This window comes from Magnolia sinica, chromosome 4 (genome assembly GCF_029962835.1).
Source record: "Magnolia sinica isolate HGM2019 chromosome 4, MsV1, whole genome shotgun sequence".
NCBI classification, from domain to species: domain Eukaryota; kingdom Viridiplantae; phylum Streptophyta; class Magnoliopsida; order Magnoliales; family Magnoliaceae; genus Magnolia; species Magnolia sinica.
The window spans coordinates 95,219,194-95,241,052 of record NC_080576.1 but is presented as its reverse complement, the minus strand read 5'-3'; the positions used below and the strand labels follow the sequence as shown (position 1 = coordinate 95,241,052).

Genomic DNA, 21,859 nt, shown 5'->3' with positions numbered 1-21,859 from the left:
TGTGAAGTTTGGTTATAAATCGACGATCCGAAATTCTCAACTTTGCATAAGAGTGGACGACTCAATTCACTCAAGTTTTAACTTATTCTTTTAGGGCATTCACGCTTCTCATGTACTCATCCCTCGGCTCAAGTTGAGCAGTTCTGGACACTAGCTAGGTCCGACTCCCGCGATGGACGTTGAGCCTAGTAAGACAGACATTGCTCTATAGTTTCAAGGCTACCGGACCCCCGATGTGCGATCTAGGTCCTTTATGGACTTTCAGGGTACTCCTGAGAGGGGTGGGCACTTGGGATTTCCCTCGGGTTTTCGGATGGTGGTGCGCTAGTGCACTTGTGATCATGGGCTATATTTATTGGTAGGAATGGTAGCTCGAACTTAATTTCTCTAATGTTATGTATTAATGCACACCTAATCGTAGCTAGCTAGTCGAGTATGGCCCTCGGGCGGTCCTATCCGTGGTTGAACTCGAGTCTTAGTACGAAATTTTTCAAGACGTTACAATTACCTTGCACAAAATAAGATGTGACACACTGTCACAAACAATGGCCAACTAACGGTCATCGTTTAAAATACATGTGTGACACACTTAGTGAGAGGATTAGCCTATTTTAAAAAGGGCCATCTTCATGGTCGGTCCTACCATTTCATGCTACAATGTCCTACACAAGTGGCATATTAGTCGGAAAGATGGTACAACACCACAAGTCGTGTTATTGTTTCTTTTAGATCCTATTTGGTACTAGCAAAAGCTTAATCTTGGATGGCTTGTGTAGATCAGGATTGTCCCTATCTTATTTGTCTAGGTTATCTTGGATTAATTATTCTTGTACCTTTTGTCATGTATTTGGAATAAGGGAGTGATATCTGGCCCACATTAGCACATTGAAAACATGTGGCACATGCCTAATGCTTGAAATATATGATGGCTTATGTGGCATGTGTAGGTCGCTTGATGATATATGGTGCCATTTTTTATTTTTTGTTTGTTAGTACACAACACTATCAGTTCACACTTCACTATTAGCCACCCCCACTAGGCAATCGATACCAAGACCTCAGTGTTGAAACGAGATACTTGGTGGCATTGTAACATATGCATTGTTGCATGTATAGCTTGGCAAATGCAACACATGAAGGGCACTTGAAAGTTTAACGTGACACATTTGAGTCGTTTGAAGATAGATGTAATACTTATGTGGCACATGTGTACTACAAGAGAATAGTTTTGGGTGCACCATAAAAGTGACAACTAAGTTTTAATATTTTAGAACAAAGAAGGGCCTATTGTCATCTTTAAGCACTAAAATGCAACAAGTGCTACTATCATCTTCAAGTGCTACAAATATAATATATTCAACTTACAAATGCCTTCATGTGCTTGATTTCCCACATGTGCCAAATTGTACTTGTGACACATGACTATGTTCGCATGTGCCACTGTAAATTTCAAGCACCCTACATATGCAACCATACATTTTTAAAAGCCACATACGCTAAGTTTTCAAGGTGTAGATTGTTTCTTTTTTGAAGACACGTGGTGTTCCCGCCCCTTTTGAGACGAGACTATTCCATGCGGATACACACAATCACCCGAAATCACGTGTATCGGGTAATGCCGAGGAGGGAGTTTTCAAGGTGTAGATGCATCACATATGCCAAATAATTTTTCTTTATTTTAGGTGCTAGACAAATTATTTGAGATAAGTTAATCCAAGATAGCATAAGCCAAACATACAAGACCTAAATGAGCATGATCTAGACAGGATCTTTAGGACTAAATTTTGCTACTAACAAATTAGCGCTTAGGAGATCAATTTTCATCCAAGGGAGTTATTTGATACTTTGGCTATGCATGACACTTGATACACAAGCACTACAAAACAATAGTGTAGCATACATCAACTCAAAATAAATTGCCTAAATTGTGTAACTCACCATCACTAAGTTATCGTCCAAAAATAAGATTAATTGCACAATCCTAACCTCTGAATGGTGGACATTTGCTTGCTATAATAAAGATCATGTGATACTTTTCATTTTTTACCATCCAATAAATGTCCATAAAGATGATAATAAGATAATGAAGTAAGCATAATTTTTGCTTTATGATACGTTTTGACTTCTATATATAATTGACCATTTAATTTAAATTACTTAGGAGTCGTTTGGATGCCTATAATTTTTTTTAGTTGTAAACACATTAAACCTTAAAAAGATTTCAGGTGTAATCGGTTTGCATGTTATTCTGTTTGGTTTTTAATTGGTAATCTGTATTTATAGGTAAAGAGATTGTGTTTAGCTAGCTTGTAAAGTGTTTAAAATGAATAAAGTAGGTATTCATATCAGAGAGCTTAGGCGGCGAACCTTTCAAAATATACAAAAATCACATAAGAAAGACTTGATTTTTTTAGGACCCTAAGAGGGCATTAAAGCGTGCACACACAGACACACTAAATGGATTGGATGTTTTCCGCCCATCACGGTGGGCCCTAAATGTAATCTAGAAGTTTTTAATGGTGGACGTTCTATCCCTTCCCTCGTGTGGTCCATTTGATAATGGACAAGCTGTTGTTTTAGGCCATAAGAGAGCATCAAGGGAAGTACATGATGGATAAATTGGACGTACCATACACATTATGGTGGCCCACATATCATGAGTGAATATTAACCATTGTGTACTAACATGCATAATGCTTTTCGAAATATAAAGGCTTTTCCAAACATGGCTTTTTACTGGTTTGAGATTACAACAAAAAGTAGTAATATGTTTATTGCCAAAGCCTTTACAGGCAAATAAGTCTATCCAAACAGCCCCTGTAATTGTATTACCTGTAATCGCTTCACAACTTAATAACATTTTAGGCATCCAAACGACCCCTTATATGTTGCGTTCTCAATTTCTCAGTAAGTTATAAGTCGCAAAGACCTTATCATGTAATTCCTCCATGGGAGCACGCAAATGCAGTCCAAAGAAAATGGTGTGTAACACACTCCATCGTGCATTTTAAGATACAACTGTTGTACATTTCATGGGTTGCCATGCAAAATCACACTGGTTGGACAATCCATCCTCGATTTGGCTTTCTTTTTCATAGCCGTCCTTTTTCTCAGCTATGAATGGAACGGTTAGGATTGCCCAACATAAGTGATCCTTTACTAATCACATATAACCCATGATAGGCCCAAAAAATAAAATAAAAATACATAGATCCACATGCTGATTGGACCTAATTTTGAGTAAATGATCTTGATCGTGGTTATTAAATGCTATAGGTTTGTAAGATCGGTCCTGATGTTTGAATTGTAACCCAAGCAATATACTAAGTGTCCCAACTGAGCCATTTTTCATTATATTCTTATTGATTGTTGTAGCAACCTAACAAGTTCTGTGGGCTACCACACATCAGGTAAGAGAAACCATTAAAGTGGTACATGAATGCCTGATCTAATCTATCCAACGGGTGATCCTAGCCTCTTATTTGTGAGGGTGGCAATGGCTGGGAAGTCCACCCAACCCAACGAGCCTGATCTGGCTTTGGACCTACTAGCTTTAGGTCAAATCATTTTTACTACTTGACCTGACCTAACTTTATATGTGCATGTTATATTCTATAAATATATCATTTTAAACCTTAGATATTTATTTAATGTTGGTTTCATCCCTCTAAAATATTTATTTTTTGTTCATGCATGGACAACTTGATAAACGGAAAAAAAAAATTTGAAGGAAAAAAAAAAGGATTTTAGCATTTTTGTGTTGGTTGAGTTGGGCCCAAGCCCAACCAAACTCTTGGTCTGGGACTTCGGTCTTAAGTGTCGGGTTAGGGCATGGCCCAACCTTAAATAGAGGTGTACACGAGTCGAACCATGTCGAGCTTGGCATAGCTCGACTTGGCTTGACCACTAGGTGACCTAGCTTGAACTCGGCTCGGCTCACTCCTTGAGCCCAACTAGCCAGCTTGGCTCGGTTCGGTTAGCAGCTCGAGCCAATGTGGCATTTTCTCAAACACATGGAATGCACCTTCAATTTCTCACGGAAGATAAAGCAGCAATATTGGTTTACAAGTATTTGATCAAACACTCAGCAGGCAACATAAAAAACAAGATACATGGGTATTTGTTTCATATCCATACTGTTCTCACTACCAGCTGATACTTCGGCGGGTCATTTCATCAAACACTTGTGGGGCAACATCAATATCAAAATAACCAAGTCACTTGATTCAATTTGAGTTGAGGTTCGATCCAAGTCGAGTTGAGCTTGAGTAAGCTCGAACTCAGCTTGAAATTTATTCGAGCTAAAAAAATCGGCTCAACCTGGCTCAAACTTAGGTTCGAACCAAGTTGAACTGAGCTTTTTCGAGTTGAGTCAAGCGAGCTGATGGAGCAAACTCGGTTTGTGTACAGCTCTAACCATGACCCAGACCATTGACAACCATACTTAGTTGACATGAACCACTGGAAACCTAAAAGAGCCTGATGGGCACCTGAACCAATCGGATCCGGTCTTCAAGAACGAGAACCAAGCTCGGCAAGATACGACGTTATTTAGCCCGGGTAGGATACAATTGGACCCGACTGGAACTGGACCAGTCGACACCTGGCAGAGACCCGCGTGGCGCATGTTATGGTTCGGAGAGGGCGGAGCGGATTGCCTGTGACCCTGATCAGAGAGATACCTCTATGCCCGGAGCTGTGTGGGGTCCATAGAGATGTCCGTTACAAATCCACTCCGTCCATCTGTTTTGAAAGACCACATTCGGGTAAGATTCTAAAAATCAGGCAGATCCAAAATTCATGTGGGCCATACCACACGAAAAAGTGAGGATTGAAATCTGGGCGGTGAGAGAAGTTTTGTATCAGGATGGTATTTGTTCCGATCCAGGAAGGTTTCAACGGTGGACGTTATTGCTCAGACTGTTTTGTTGGTGTGGCCCACATGAATTTTGAATCTTCTTGATCTATGAGATAACATCATATTCTGGTATTTCAAAACTGATGGACGGAATGGATTGATCACGTACATCTGTGTGGATCCCACAGCCCCGGGCACAGAGATATCTTGTGCCCGGGGTCACAGACAATCCGCTCCCCCAAGGGAGCACCGAGAACAGATTCCGCCCAAACGAAAGCTTGTGTATCACGCACCGTAGCGCATTTTAGGATTCGCTGCTCCACCTCTCTTTCATCTTTCAGAAGCAGCAGAACTGCGATTTCTCTCGATCGCAGGTCTCTTTGCAAGTGAGGAATCATCGCTACCGCATCTTCGGCTTTCAATCGCGGTGATGCTTCTCTCTCTCTCTCTCTCTCTCTCTCTCTCTCTCTCTCTCTCTCTTTTCTTTCACGGTATTGAATTTAGATGAAGCAATTGCAATATTTTGGATATTTTCAGTTATATTTATATTTTCTTCAGCATTGCATTTGTTTGGAATTAGATCTGGTTCGAATCTCCATAATTCTTGATTTCTTCGGCGCTGTATTTGTTTGGATTTCGATCGGAATTGAATTTTCATAATCGTGGAGAATTCAGTCAATAAAACTTGTGTAAGTATACGTGAATTTGAGAGATTTTCTAGCTGGCCCGACATGCACCCCTCCAGACTGTAAATTTACATCCAGCACATGTGCCCACCCAGTTTTGTGGGTGGTATTTGAGCTGTTCATATGGTCGGCCCCAGCGGGCAGGTGATATAATTGCAAATTTCAGGATGGTCCATGCATCAGGTGTGCCATGTGTGTACATTTGAATGTGAACTATTGGCATTTTTTTTTTTCCAAACTTTTGTTGTTTTTGCACAGGGCTGGCTTGCCCGATTCGTGGACCAGTCATCTGCACGATGGTGATGGTCCCACCGCATGCACGCATGTTCGTTTGGCTAGAAAACCTCATGAGTTTGATTGGATTATTCTGCAATTTTTATTTTTTATTTTATTCATTCATTCATTTATTTATTTATTTTTTTGGTGGGGCATGGGGGAGCATCATTCACGTTTGGAGGATCTTTTATTTCTTGAAAATTCTGGTACAGCTGTTCCATTTTATTTTATTTAATTTTAATTTTAATTTTAATTTTTTTGGGAAAAAAAAAACTCATTTATTGGAGTTTGGATAGGAATAGTCTTCAGCAATGACTAAAATCCATCTGAAAACTGGGAGATTACATGATGGATGATAATATGCTGTTTCTCTATGCAATGTGATTTTGTTGCTCCAACATCAAGATAGTTAAAGAGAATGGGGAAGGAAAGCTTTCTGTAAAGATCATTAAATGGAAAGGCACCCAGAGACACAGAAACACATGCAAACACACATGCATGGATCTTTTCTGTCTCCAATGGATTTTTGTCCCGCCATCCTCGAGATTATTAAAGAGAGTGTGGAAGGAAATTGGTGTCCAAAAACGATCTCAACTGGAAACTCAGGTGGGCCATGCCACAAAGAATAGTTGGAAGGAAATGCTCAATCAGTAAAACCTCCCAGACTATTTGTGGGACCACACCCATTAAGCTATACAGGGGTTAATTATTCCGTTTCAAAAACAAAAAGGCTGTATTGGCCCCCAAGGCCAAAATGAGTTGTATCAGTGTTGATATGATCTTTAGAGGTCGATACTAACATGAAGTCCCATTTGAATTTTTCTTCATTTCAACCATATAGGAAGCTTTAAAAGTTAATTTATACTAGATCTAGGCCTGTCGTAAGGATCAGAGATTTGATGAATTGAAGAGAAATGAACCATTTTTGGGAAAAAATAGAAGGGAAAATTCTCTATTTCTCTCTTTTTCTTTCATATTCCTTTTGTAGTAGTTTACAGAATGGGCTTTACTCTATCACATCATGCTTGATTGTGTTCAATTAGGGACTATTTGGTTGACTCTAGCAGCTCAAGCTAACAAACAACATTCTTAACAAAGAAGGGTCTGATACATCATTGGATACATGTTAAAAAACATTAAAAAATAATTAATTCCAGTGTTTTACATGTTTCCTATTTCCTAAAAATTTCAAAATATTTTGGGCAAAAAAAAGAAGGGTCAATGTTGGTCCAATTCGCCTTATTTTTTTCAATCAAAATGGAATGGACCATCATGAAAATCAGAAAAAAACATTTCATCTTCTTTTTGTTGTATTTCAATGTAATGGGCCCTATTTCACCAAATCATGCTTGATCCGTGTTTATCATTAATTTTACAAAAACGAAATGCTTGATTTGTTGTGTTCAATTAGGCCTTATTTTGTTTGCTTTCAGTAGGCCAAGTCAATAGACAACATTCTTATCGAAGAATGGTTTAATACACATTCTTTAAAAAAGGAATGGTAAAGCTTGGTGGGTTGTGCACTTGTGTTCCAAATAGAAGGTCAGGTAGGTCACAGGCTCATGTTAAAGCTCAAGATGCTAAAAGAGAAGATTTTAAAGGTTGGGGTGAAATCAGGAAGGGAATCAATTGAAGATGAAAAAGGCAGGTTACTTGAAGACTAGTCAATGTATTGATGGTAAAGAAGAATGGGGCCCCTTGGAGGAAGCTGATGGGTTGGATAGACATACACTCAAAGTGGAGCTTGATAGGATCCTTCTTCAAGAAGAAATAAAATGGTAACAAATATTAGGAGTGGTGTGGCTCAAAGGTGAAAAGAATGCCAATTTGTTTCAGGGCATTGCCAATGCTAGAAGAAAGGCCAATTGTATTCATATTTTGTTGGTGAATGATATAAAAGTGGAAAAAAAAGGAGGAAAATTGTGATTCTATAGTTAGCTTCTATTCTGAGTTGCTTTTCAAGGAGGCTTGGACTCGGTCGCGGCTAGAACCTACCTATCTCCCTTTTGAGCATATAGAGGAAACTGAAGTTGCTTGGTTAGAGTGGATCTTTGGGGAAGATGAGGTGCTTGATGCAATTCATAGCCTTGCCAAAGATAAAGCTTTCCACCCGGATGGTTTCCCTAAATATTTTGGGAGGGCATTAGAAGGAACATCATAGACTTCTGTTGGAAATTCTATGAGAGAGGCATATTATCTGTAAGGATATAGGGGCATCTTTCATTGTTCCAATCTGCATGAGAGGTTGTAGAATGCTTAAAAGATTTTCATTCAATTAGTCTTATTGGCTGCATGTACAAGATTAGTGGAATGGTAGAACATGATTCATGTAGCCAACCCCAATTAATTGGGATAAGGCTTAGATGATGATGACAACTTGTATAAGATTCTTGCAAAAATCCCGGCGTCCGGGCTTTGCAAATTGTTGAGTGCTATCACTTTGAAATCTTAAATTGCCTTTATGTTTGGGAGGTATATTCTAGATAGTGCCCTTATTATTGTAAATGAGTGTAGTGATTGCGGTATCAAGCAGGGAAAAGTCAGGGATTTTGTGTAAACTCGATTTGGAAAAGGCTTACAACCACGTTGATTGGAATTTCCTTTAATGCATGCTTTTCCTATTGGATTCAGTCTTAAATGATGCAAGCGGATTCAAGAATGTTTAAGTTTGACACCTTTTTCTATTCTAGTTAATGGGTCCCCAAGGGATTTTGAGAGGATCTAGGGGTTGAGACAAGGGGATCCTCTTTCCCATTTTCTTTTTGTCGTCATGGCAAAAGCTCTTAGCAAGATGATGGATTGCATGCTTAGTCAAGGTCTTGTTAGAGGGTTTGATGTGGAGCGTGCCAATTTGTTAATTTCTTACTTGTAATTTGCAGATGATACTTCATTGTTTTGTGAGAGAGATGGGGTAGATCGATAATCTTATGAAAATCTTATGATGCTTTGAGACAGTGTTTGGTTTGAAAATCAACATCCATTGGTGAAATTTTGGGTATTTGCTCGAGTGAGGTGGAGGGTGGCTTCTTTTGCTCAAGTTTTCGGCTGTAAGCCAGGAAATCTCTATCGTCCTATTTAGTTTTACCTCTTTGCATTTGTTATCTGGCCAAGCATCTTTGGGATGTGGTATCTTTGCATTTGTTATCTGGCCAAGCATCTTTGGGATGTGGTTATTGAAAAAATGGAACATAAGTTGTTGGGTTGGGAAAGACGCTATCTTTCCTTGGGGGGAAGAATAACCTAGATCAAGTCCGCTCTTGTTAGTATGCCTCTTTATTTCATGCAACTTTTTCATTCTCTAGTGATTGTCATTCAAAAAATGGAAAAGATCAAAAGAGATTTTCTTTGACAGGGTTTGAAAAATAAGAACAAGTTCCATATGGTTAGTTGGAAACACGTGTGCAAGCCCAAGGAAGAGGGTGGTTTGGGAATTAGGAATCTCAAGCTTATGAATGCTATGCTTCTAGGCAAATGGCTTCGGCGGTTTGGGGAAAAGGTAGTTGCCTTTAGTAGAAGATCATTCTCAGCAAATACGAACGAAGGAAGACGGGTGGTTCCTGTGTTCTTCGATCCAATATAGAGCATCGTCTTGTAGAAAACCATGATAAAGGTGACGGCCCCTCTTCAAAAGGGTATTCTTCTTTAGTCCAGGGGAGGGTTTTAGACTTAGGTTTTGGTTGGACAGATGGTGTGGGTAGGCTTTTCAAGATTGCGATTGACAATGATGGTCCAATCTCTCTTTTCGGTTCAGAGGTGGGTGGGGGTATGTGTGGTCCCCAAAGTTTCATATAAACCTCTCGAGGATGAGATCGATGAGTTTTCTTTTCTCATGCACTTTCTCCATCAATCAAGATGGGTTCCTTCCGAGGTGAATACATGGTTTTGGGGAGTAGACAAATCGGGTTTGTTCTTGTTCAAGTCTTTTTATTTGGCGATGGCTGGGCATTGCCCTTCTGTGCAATCCATTTGGAGATTCCTTCCCAATCTCAGTGATCAATGGGTGATGCCGTGGGAAGGCTGCAAGAAGAGGAAAACTATTTGGTGTTTGTTTTTATGTGTTGTGCTTTGGGTGGTTTGGCTTGAACAGAAAAATCGACCCTTCTGTGATACTATTTATAACTCTAAGGTGGTGTTCCTTATAGCTGAGCATCTTGTACTTGTATGGTCCCATTTGGCCAATATTTCTGGGATATTTTGGGAATGATGTAAGCAGGGGTGGCAATAGGCTGCGCTACCTTTAGGGCCAGGGCTTGGGCCCCTAAACTTGGCCCGAAGGTCAAGCTCAGGCTAGAAGCAAGGCCCGTTGTCCACCCGGGATGGGCCTTGGCCAATGGCAAATATCCCGGCTTGGCTTGGCCCGATCCTTAGGCCCTAGTGGATATAGTATGTGGTGTATAAATTAGTATTAATAGTTTAATACTCTGGTAGTGTTGTGGCTGATACACATGCACTTGTAAATTACTTAGAAATCACATACTTTGCAGACAAATGATTCAAATTAGACTGTCCAAATTATGGACCCTAATTTAAACATATTGTGAAAAAATTACCAATATTTGATTAGCTAGCTATATGATTGGTGGACACTAATTGGATGGTTAAAATGAAAAGATCCGTCCTATTTCAGCAAATAAGTGTCCACAATTCAGTGGTTAGAATTTGTCGACCAATATGATTTTTGGAATGTGACACAGAGACACTTGGTCCCACAATTGACTTGGTTTCATTTGAATTTATTTCTCCCTTGTGTATAATTTCCTAGTGTGTGTATCAAGTGTTGTATGCAACTGAGTGTGAAATAACTCCCTATATAGTAATATAATATGTACCCCTATCGAAGGGTAATGATTTTATGGGCTAACTGCTTGGGAACCTTTCCATGCGCCTATTTTCATTTGGATTTGATGGCATCCACATCACCTTTTAATTTTCACTTTAATATGGGTAGGCCCTGATTCGGGCTGTCCTTCTCTCGTCCCTGGCCTGACTCTCAGTGGCTAGAACTAGAGCCAAACCTCTTTAGCCATTTAGGTCCAGGGCTTAGGGCTTTATGGCTGGGCCAGGGTCAACCTCAGTCTAGCCCTAGCCCAGCCCATTGCCACCTCTAGATGTAAGGGGCTGGGATTGTTTTCTTTTCTTCCTGGGTAATGCCTAGTCATCCTTGTTTTGGTTCAATAAATTGATGGTATCCTTCGAAAGAAAAATAAAGTTCAATCCAAGGTAAAGGACAAAAGCTAATGATGTTTGTATACACAATGAGCAAGTTACCCTAAAACTGATCCAACTTGAAAGCAACCCAATTATAACTTGGGGCTGTCCTTCAATCTGAATGCTATGGAAGGAAATTAGAATTCAACTATTTCCACTTTATTGGAGTAATGATTGTATACTTTTTTGACACTAACAATAACTTCATTAAGATTTAAGACATAAAAAAACCCCTTATGCTAATGCAGGGGCATTTTCACACCGGGCTCGAGTGGGGTAGCTCGTGGGATGCGGGGACACACTTGGGGTGGGTGGCCCATGTGATTTGGGGCCCATGGGGGAGGTCTCGTGTTCGAGACTCCTCACCGGGGTTGATTAATGTGCATTTCACATCGGGCTCGAGTAGGGTAGCTTGTGGGATGTAGAGACACACTCGGGGTGGGTGACCCATGTGATTTGGGGCCCACGAGGGGGGTTCAGCCGAGGTCCTAACTAGAGTTGGGCATTGGATCGAGTCGGATCGAATTGGGTCCAATCCGATTCGGTCCGAAATCTATGTAGGTTGACCCGAACTCGATCCGATCCGAGACCGAGTCCGGGACATCTGACTCGAATCGATCTAATGCACAGTTGGCTTGATCCGAACTGAGTCCGACCCAGTCAGGGAAACCGAGTTGGATCGGGTTGGGTACTGTTCGGATTGGGTTGGGTCTGTAGGTCAAACTATAAGGTATGTGTTATATCCAAACCGTCCATCCATTGGGAGAGTTCGTCTTAAGGCTTGAGCCAAAAAATAAGACAGATCTAAAGATCAATTGGACCACACTGCAAACAATAGTGGGGGATTGAACGTTTACCATTGAAACCCTTTTGGAGATCACGGAAGTTTCGGATTAATATGAAATTTAATTTTCCTCTTCATCCATGTATTTTTAACCTTATTAACAGATTAGATGGAAAATAAACGTTATGGTGGGCCCTACGAATTTTTAACGGTGAAAATCATTATCCTCACTTTTATTTTCGGTGTAGTTCATTTGAGCTTTAGATATGATTTTCTTTTTTTTCAAATGCTCTAAAATGATCACGAAAAATGGATAAATGGCATGGATATAATAAATACATCATTGTGGGCCCCATCTAATTTTGATCTCATTTGAGCCGTTCGTACAACTCAGAGCTCGAGGCGCGTCTCCGCTCGTCCTTGCATGACACATATCTACACCAGCAGTGTTGACGTGCACAACACGAAAGGAGGCGGATTAGATAGTGGCGTGCACAGCACGACGGGTTGAGACTTTGAGGGAGACGGATTGGGGCTGGTGGTCGGTGCTTTGTGGGCCCCACCATGATGTATTTGTTTCATCCATTCCGTTCATCCATTTTTACAGATCATTTTAGGGATTGATTAAAAAAAAGGATAGGGATATAAATCTCAGGTGGACCACACCACAGGAAAACAATAATGATTGGATATCCACCATTAAAATCCTCCGAAGGCCCACTGTACTGTTTATTTGACATCCAATCTGTTGATTAGGTCATAAAGATCCAGATGAAGGGAAACAATAAACATCAGCTTGATCCAAAACTTTTATGGCCCCCAAAACGTTTTTAATGGTCAATGTTCATTCAACATTGTTTCCTGTAATGTGGTCCACTTGAGATTTCGATATACCTCAATTTTTCTCTCAAAACATAAAATGATCTATAAAAATAGATGGACAACATGGATGAAACACATACATCATGGTGGGGCCCACAGAGCACCGACCACCAGCCATTGGCTGGTGGCAGGGGGAGTAGCCAATCTGTTTCCGACTTTGAGTAGGGAGACTCGCTACTGAAGTGACATCACCAAGTTCTGCGGACCCCACTATGATGTATGCGTTGTATCCACAACGTCCATCCATTTGGAGATATCATTTTAAGGTATGAGCCAAAGAAGGAGGTAGATCCAAAGCTTTAGTGGACCCCACCATAGAAAACATCGGGAAGATTGATGCCCACCGTTGAAACTTTCCTAAGGCCCACCATGATGTTTTTTCGAAATCCAACTTGTTCAAAAGTTAACAAAGACATTAAAGAATGGAAAACACAAATATTAGCTTGATGGAAATCTTTTGTGGCCTTTAAAAGTTTTTAACGGTGTCATCACTCTTTCCACTATTTTCTGTGGTGGGGTCCACTGGAGCTTTGGATGTGACTCATTCTTTGGATTTTACCCTAAAATGATCTCTCCAGATGGATGGACGGCGTGGATACAAAACATGCATCATGGTGGGGCCCACAGAACTTGGTGACGTCAGTTCAATAGCATTCTCGCTACTCAACCCGTCAGTAGAGCTGGGCATTTAAAATATCATTTCCCACTCTAAAAATCTTTCTGGCCTGCACTAGCTGTGAGGAGTGCTGCACTAGCACGAGAAAGATGACACCCAGAATGGCCATCCCAACATCAGTCCAGGGCCGTCCGATCGGGATTAGGAGCCCAACTCCCGGCCGTCGGATTGCCTTGGTTGCAAGGAAGAAAGAGAATAGCTAAATGGGAAGTGGAGCGGAGTGGTTGCGTTATTCCCTTTGTTTGGTTCCGACTCCCAAGGCTGTAGCTAGGGTTGCATGGATAGGGCGTGACTATATGTGATAAATATTCATAAGAATTACTCCGGATTGACCACGATTTGAACTTGATCTGATGAATGATCGGACTTGATTGGCCCTACTTGAACCGCACCGATCCAGGCCATCGATTTGGTTCGGGTCGGGTCGGATCCACCGGATTGGGTCAGAAATACCTAGCCTTAGTCCCAACACATGAGATGTGGGGCATGGGCTATGAGATAAAGGGATTAATTCGCCATACTCTAACAGTTCGAGCTTTTAGAGCAAGTGGTTAATTGTCTTGCATCAAATTGGTATCAGAGCGGGAGGTTTCGTGTTCGAGACTCCTCATTGGGGATGATTAATGTAAGGGTATTTTCACACCTGGCTCAAGTGGGGTTGCCTGTGGGATGCAGGGGCACACTTGGGGTGGGCAGGGTACACCGGGGAGGTCTTGTGTTCGAGACTCCTCACCTGAGGTGATTAATGCGTATTTCACACCGGGCTCGAGTGGGGTAGCCTGTGGAATGCGGGGACACACTTGGGGTGGGTAGCCCGTGTGAGGCGGTACACATGTGATTTGGGGCCCACGAGGGTGGTTCGACCAAGGTCCCAACCCATGAGATGTGGGGCCTGAGCTATGAGATAAGGGGATTAATTCGCCATGCTCTAACAGTTCGAGCTTTTAGAGTAAGTGGTTAATTGTCCTGCATCAATTGGTATCAGAGCGGGAAAGTCTTGTGTTCGAGACTCCTCACTGATGGTGATTAATGTAGGGGCATTTTCACACCGGGCTCAAGTGGGTTCGCCTGTGGGATGCAGGGGTACACTCGGGGTGGGTGACCCATGTGATTTATGGCCCATGAGGGGGGTTCGGCTGAGGTCCTAACCCATGAGATGTGGGGCCTGGGCTATGAGATAAAGGGATTAATTCGCCATACTCTAACAGTTCGAGCGTTTAGAGCAAGTGGTTAATTGTTCTGCATCATATGCATTAAGATAATGAATAGGAGTCCAACATACAAGCTAGGCCTAGCTACACCTGATTTGGCTAGATCATCTGCTATAGAATTTATTTCTCAAGGTACTAAATCAAAAGATAGGAACCCCCTCGAGCTTGTAGAGCAAGTGGTTAATTGTCCTGCATCATATGCATTAAGATAATGAATAGGAGTCCAACATACAAGCTAGGCCTAGCTACACCTGATTTGGCTAGATCATCTGCTATAGAATTTGTTTCTCAAGGTACTAAATCAAAAGATAGGAAACACCCCCCCCTAAATAAAATAATACTGCCTCGTTACTTTACATCCCGGGACCTATTTAAGTAACTTTTCATTAAGCTACCTTATTAATCAAGTTAATTGTCGTAGTGGTATCTTCCAGTTGTTTTCTCTAAATTCCGTCAGATTAATTGTGCTTTTCTATAAATGAAAAAATGGCAACAAATAAAATGCAGCATGAAAACACAGACCCACTGCATTTCTCAATCTGAGCGAATAAAATAACAGAGGAAAAGAATCTGAGCAACACATCATTGAAGACAGAGAAGAAGAAAGGAGAAGAGATAAATAAAAGGATAGTGAGAAGAGAGCTCTTTTTTCATTAGAAAGGTTGAAGGGGAGGGGTAACAGAGTCCTCTGTCATGAAAACGACTGCTTTCCTAAAGGACCCAGTGCACCTGGCACATCTTAGTGCAGGGCTAGGCCTGGTTCATGTCATCATGAATAAACATGCGCCTCTCTTCTCTTTTAATCTCCTTTTTAGTTCTTAAGCTTCTCACCTCTCTTCCTTCCCTCTTCTTTTCTTCTTCTTTTATCTCTTGAGAAACGATCTGGTGCTGCAAGAGCTACTGTAACTTACAGTGCTCCTAGTTGTGTAGGGACATATTGACAGTCCCATCCATCGATCTGGACTTCGGGTTTTGTCCGACCCACCCTTCTTCCCCCACCGAGATAAAACCACATGGATTGGACGGTTTTAACCATCCGATTGATGGCCGATGATAAAAGGATGGTTGGCGTTATTTATTGAGAAGTGTTCAATCAGCTATTTTAAAAACATCCATTAGGAAGGACCATTTGTTAATTGCTTGTGGTTCCAAAGAACCAGTTTAATCAAATAATCCCAACAATGGCATGGAAAACGAATGGTTACAGAGAAGATGGCCAACAATGGGTGGATAGGATCATCCGATCAGCTTTTTTTGGTTGGATGTATTGGATAGCCAAGATGGATCGATTGCACCATAATTAAGTGTACTACAAGAGAACTGGATCATTTCTCTTTTCCTGTTGTTTTAATTTTTTGCAGAAGATCCCAGGAATGCCCCTGTTGAATATGGGAAATGTTGGACATGGTTGTGGAAGAATACTACACCGTTTACGATCCATTTTTATGGAAATTGTTCCTTTTCTTTTCGTACATCTCTCCCTTCTTTGGTCGTCGTGTATGGTAGTCCACTGTTCTGTAGCACAGAGTTATTTGGTAATCCCAGTATGTTTGTCAGGAGCAATGGCCCAAAACCATCTGGCCCCACATTGTCCACCAAGAGGAGCCCTGGGGACCGGCTAATTTGTGCTTCAGCAGACTACAGCTTTTTTGTCCCATTTGCATGGGAAAGAGGAAAAAAGAAAGGAAATGTCAGTTGGCATTGGGAGACAAAATCTGTCCATATCTAGTCATCTCTTCCAAGCTCCAACTGGGCCATCTTTCGCTCCTGGAGACGTGCCCAAAAACGTCGTGCTCATTCATGTGTCTGAAGGGTACTTCGGTCATTTCACTAATGGGTAGACCGTAGAGCACAAGTCTGATGGACCACTAATTTTCTTGGTTCACTTGTCATAAATCCATTCCTGAAGTTGTGGGGCCCACCTATTATCCTGTGTCTGCAGTTGAAAATGGTAGGGCACCCAGGGGACCAAATAAATTGGTGGTCCAGGGGACGAACCACCAAAACACATATCCTTTCAGGAGTGTCAACTTCTAGTAGTCGAGAATTCTTCCATGCTTTTGGTTCTTTGGTGCTGTCCCCCAAGGTGGCCTCCATCTGGTTGGTAGGAAGGAAACGTATCATAACCACAGACAATCTCTGAAAGAAGGCGATGGTTCTTCCTAATGTCTGCCTAGTGCCTACTTTGTACGAGAGATGCGGAGACGATTGATCATTTATTCTTTCACTTCCTGTTTGCGTGCCAACTGGTTGCCCTTCCTATAGATTTTTGGTGTGGCTTGGGTGATGCCACAATCAGTAGTGGACTTGCTTTGGATGTGGCATGGGGTTATGTTCAATAAGCAGAGGCTAGTGTTGTGGCGTTTGGTTATCCTTGCAGTCTTATGGAACATTTGGGTGGAGCGCAATAGTCAGTGCTGGGCCCTTGGGAAGTAGTAATTTGGAAGTCAAAGAGGGATATCATAGATTTGGCATCTGGGGTCAAACATGTAGATGTTCTTGATGTTTCATTGATGTTTGGGCTGTAATGTTTTTTCTTTTTCTTTGTTTTGTTTGTATTCTTTGCTGCCTTGGTTATGTCAAGCAGCTTCCCAATAAAAGCAACTCATTATCCTTGAAAAAAAAAAAAAAAGAGGTTGTTGTGGGGCATGTACTTAGCAATAAGCGTCGCTACTAATATTGAATATTTTAGGTACTTTCATACTAGATATTTGCTTATAGATCCAGATATAGTATACATCTGGACTTTAACCTTTGGACTTGGGGTCATCTTTTAATGATCCAAACTGTTGATGGCCCTTGCTCATATGGGGGACAACCAAAAAGGAAAAAAAAAGAAATCTAACATTGGGATATTTTAACCCTTTTATCATTCCACTCTTTTAGTTTAATTTTAAATATACTTACAGTTGTTATCTTTCCATCCGAGGTTTTTTTTTTTGGGAATCTCCTGTCCAATGTGAGGCCCATCATATAAACGGTTTGGATAATTGAAAAGGACCTAGATACAAGTACAGCAACTAAAGCCCCACGGTATCAATACAAACAGTTGACCTCATAAATATTTTGAGTACTAAATACATGTATGTATGTACATCATGGTTGGTAGTTGACTTCTCATTTATTTCAGCAAGAGATAGAGAAGGAAAATTCCAGGGGCATTTTTTGTAATCCACCAAGCCATGTGGGGCAGTTCTGCATATAAAGTTATAAACTTATAGGTGGGCATTTTTGTCATTTATGCAAAAAGCATACTTTTTTTTTTTTCACAAGCACTCAACCCCCCCCCCCCCCCCCCTTAATGCAAAAAGCACCCTTAATGTTATGTAATTTAGAGAAAAATAATGGAAGGTACTGCTATGACAATTAACTTGATTAATAAGGTGGCTTAATGAAATGTTAATTTAAATAGGTACCGAGATGTAAATACCATATTAATGAGGTAGTAATATGTAAAAAAACCCTAAAAGATATAGAAAGATGGGCCAAGAGGTCTTTAATTTCATTAATGCATCCCAATGCCCCTCATTGTGTCTCATAGAAGCTAAAATTGTTCTGTGGGATTGCCAAAGACTGGCTTGGAATTGGTCCCGAGATTTTTTTTTTTTTCCTTTTGAAATTGGACCCAAATTGTTTGTCTTCATGCACTTGTGTCATTAGCATACATTTTATTCCATAACTGGTTCAGTTTCCTTGTCATTGCTTGATATGTTGTCAATTTTATTTTTTTTTATATTAGGAGCTTTGAAGTGCGATCATCTGGTTTTACGGTAGATACTCAAGATGGTATGCCTCATTATCATATTTTTCTTAATTCAGTCACTATATTAGCAATTATGCTATTTGACTACAACTCCCTTGAAATTGACAAAACCTCATGTGCAGCCTTTGCACTTCACAAAATGATGTTTATTGCAATATTAGTTTAGATCATAAGGATTTAATCTTAAATTACTTTTTGTCAAGGTTCTATCCATTTTAATGGTTGTAACAGGATATGGAATAGATATAGTTTTGCTAGGGATAGAACCTTGTAATAAATTTTGGATCTTATTGGCAAAAATCAGCTGTGGATAGTTGGCAAGGAAATTGTGGCTGTGTTTTTCTTGAGTGAAATAATTTTCTTAACACTTTATCAACCTTGCCAAACGACGAAATATGAATGACCATTCTCTCATGCAAAATTGCACTTGATTTCCTTCTTAATTATCTTTTACTTAAATTTCCACTATATTTTTATTATATTACAATTTTTACATTGATACAACACTGATTTGTGTCCTGAAAGTAGCGTCAGTTCTCTCATTGTCTTGGAGTAACATGTTAATATCACGCTTGATGGGTTGAATATTTTCTTGCCTACACCAGTTGAAGCAGGGAAGTCATTTTTGTATTTCTACTTATTATATGTCTGCATCTTTACCCTTTTTGCTTGTATCGTTCTGTCATTCCAATCAATGCAATTCCCAGGGGTTCATTGGTTCTCGAAGCGTGCTTGATTTGGAAGAGGATTTCTTTCTCTTTTTGCTAGGTACATTAGTAGCGTGTAGCGCGTATTGAAGAAAGAAATCATGGCTGCTATTGTTTAGAGAAAATAAAGAATGCAAAATAAAGAAAATAAAGAAACATGGCTGCTATTGTTTTAGAGAAAATAAAGAATGGGATTATTGGATTAAGAATATGGAGCTACAAACAATTTAGACAAGAAACAAGGGCTTCTCTTTTGGTAGGTCAGCACTTCACTGAAACAGCCATCTGTGAGAGACAAGCATGGGACTTCCCTCCAGAGGGTGTTTACTAACCAAGTTGACTTGTGAAGCTAACATGGGCTTCATATGGGAATACAAAATGGAAATGGAATTCTCTATTTATGAAATGAGAACTCTTTGTTTTTAATAGTATTTAAATGGATCTGGGTCTAATTCTTTGACCAGTTCAATGATCAACGAAAAAAAATAAAAATTCTTTGACCAGTTAAAAAATCGTGTTGGGTTGGTTCGATCACTTTAGATGCTTTTAATTTAAGAATCAGGTTCAGTCATGTACCTAAATGGGTGCGGATTAGGCTGACATTGAATGTATCAGATCAGGTTCCTGTAGTCTTGTGATGCGTATTGGGTACTCTTAGACCAATCTGAATGAATTTAGAAGGGTGGATGGGATTAGATCACAGAGAAAGTTGGAAGATTCTTTTGTGATTCAGTAAAAATCTATGGAAAACAGTTGTTTGATATGATAACTGGGTTGGAGGATCAATGGTGATCGCATCAAGTACTAACTAGAACATAGGAATTTATGTGGAATAGTAATCTAAGGCAATGGATAAGAGTCCTCCATGCAAGGAGTTTGGACACCTTTGCAAGCATATTAGTGATACGATTTGTCTTTTAGCAGCACGATTGAATGTAATAATCACACAGCGATTGCATATCTATATCATTATAAACACGAATTCTCAAGGAGGAGGGCTTATCCCATCAGCCCAAGCAATTGCTGAAGTAGAATTCCTTTCAATGATTAGATGTTCTTCCACTCCACTTGTTACAATTTCCATTCCAGTCTTTATCGCTAACCATTCCGCTCCTTTTGAATTCTCAAACCTTGCTGGCCCAGAGTAGGGGAGTCTGACATTCTCATGCTCATCGGTTACAGCATCACCTAACAAAGACCAGGGAAAGAAGTGGGGATATGCATCTGGAATTTTATGTGATCATCATGTACCAATCAAACCGAAGGGGAAATTTTATAGGATAGCTATAAGACTAGCCATGCTTTACAGGACAAAATATTGAGCAGTTAAAAGAACAGTATGCTCATAGGATGAGCATAGCTAAAATAAGGATGTTGAGATGGATGAGTGGCAAGATGATAGAAGAGAGAATTAAAAGTGAATGCATCTGAGGGAATATAGAAGTATCACCAATAGGTAATAAGATTAGGGAAAGTAGACTTAGATGGTTTGGCCATGTGCAACAGAGACCAAGAACTACACCGATTAGCAGTTGCTTGGTTCAAGTTGAAGGTTCTAAAAGGGCAAGGGGAAGTCCCAAAAGGATGTGGGTGGAGGTAGTAAGAAAAGACCTGAGGACCAATAGTTCAACTGAGGATACCATGATTGAGTTGAATGGTGGAACAAGATCATGTAGCGGACTCCAATTAGTTGGATAAGGCTTAGGTGGTGGTGGTGATGTACGGTACCATCCTGGAGAGGTTATCTCTTTAACATATTAATATTGCACGATAAGTAAATTTACAACTATTAAGATCTATGATTCTATCATGATTTTAAAATATTCAAAATTGAAATAAATTTTAAATGCTCGTAGTAAATATTTAATTAACCTTGTTCCTAGGAAATACGGGGTTCAGGAGGGTGGTTGGTATGTGAAGAGATCTTTGCTTTATAGAGCTTCTTATGTGTGGAAAGCAATTGTGAAGACAACATCTTGTTAGACAGGGAATTACATTTTCTTTGGGTGACAGAGCATCTTGTTAGACAGGGAATTACGTTTTCTTTGGGTGATGGTCATCGCATTCGTTTATGGGTTGATAGATTGTGTGGAGATCGAGCTCTTCAAGACCTTTTCTCGAGAGTGGCAAGACTAGCTCATGATCGATTTGTCTTGGTGGCGAGCTGTTTTTCTATGGTTGGTGGCTTAGTGGTTTGGAATCCCCCTTGCAGGAGGCATATGTCGGACGAGGAATTCGTTAATTTTGTTGATTTGTTGGCCCATCCGTCGAATGCTTCCCCTTCCCCTTCTGCATCAGATTCTCTGTTTTGGTTGGGTCACATTTTCGGAAAATTCTCGGTGCATTCTTTTGTGAAGTGTCTAGGTGAGGTCAACTGCTCTTCGCTCCCTCCTTGCCCATTCCATTGCTGGTTCTACAGAGCTCTTCTGAGGGTCGTGGTTTTCGTTTGGCTTGTGGGGTGTAAGAGAATTCTCACCTTGGACAATCTTCAAAGGAGAGCATCGATGTTACCCAATATGTCTGACGTGTGAGGAGAATGTGGAATTGATTGATAATTTGTTTTTGCATTGTTCCTTAGCCTCTAAAGTGTGGGCTCATTTCCTTCGTTTGCTTCATTTGGATTGGGTTATGCCAAAGTCGGTAGAAGATTTCATGTGGGCCTAACATGGAGGAGGAGCGGGCAAATCAGAGAAAGCTAAGTGGTGATTGATTTTGATGGGTTTTTTTTTGGGCTATTTGGGGGCTAGAAGCGGTCATTGTTTTCGGTTTGAAAACACGGGGGTAGAGGATCTTATTAGGTGGATTAAA

At 40.5% G+C, this 21,859-nt stretch overlaps 1 protein-coding gene across 2 annotated transcripts in view; it reads left to right on the top strand.

Moving 5' to 3' along the window:
- The first annotated feature begins 5,088 nt into the window (after positions 1-5,088).
- LOC131243415 (uncharacterized) overlaps positions 5,089-21,859 on the top strand; it is a 38,312-nt gene continuing 21,541 nt past the window's right edge. The window contains exons 1-2 of one of the 2 annotated variants that reach the window (XM_058242775.1): positions 5,089-5,285; positions 18,321-18,367. In XM_058242775.1, the coding sequence (XP_058098758.1) occupies positions 18,365-18,367 (3 nt within the window). In that variant the 5' untranslated portion in view covers positions 5,089-5,285; positions 18,321-18,364. The remainder of the gene's footprint in view (positions 5,286-18,320; positions 18,368-21,859) is intronic. The other variant, XM_058242776.1, reaches the window with a different exon arrangement.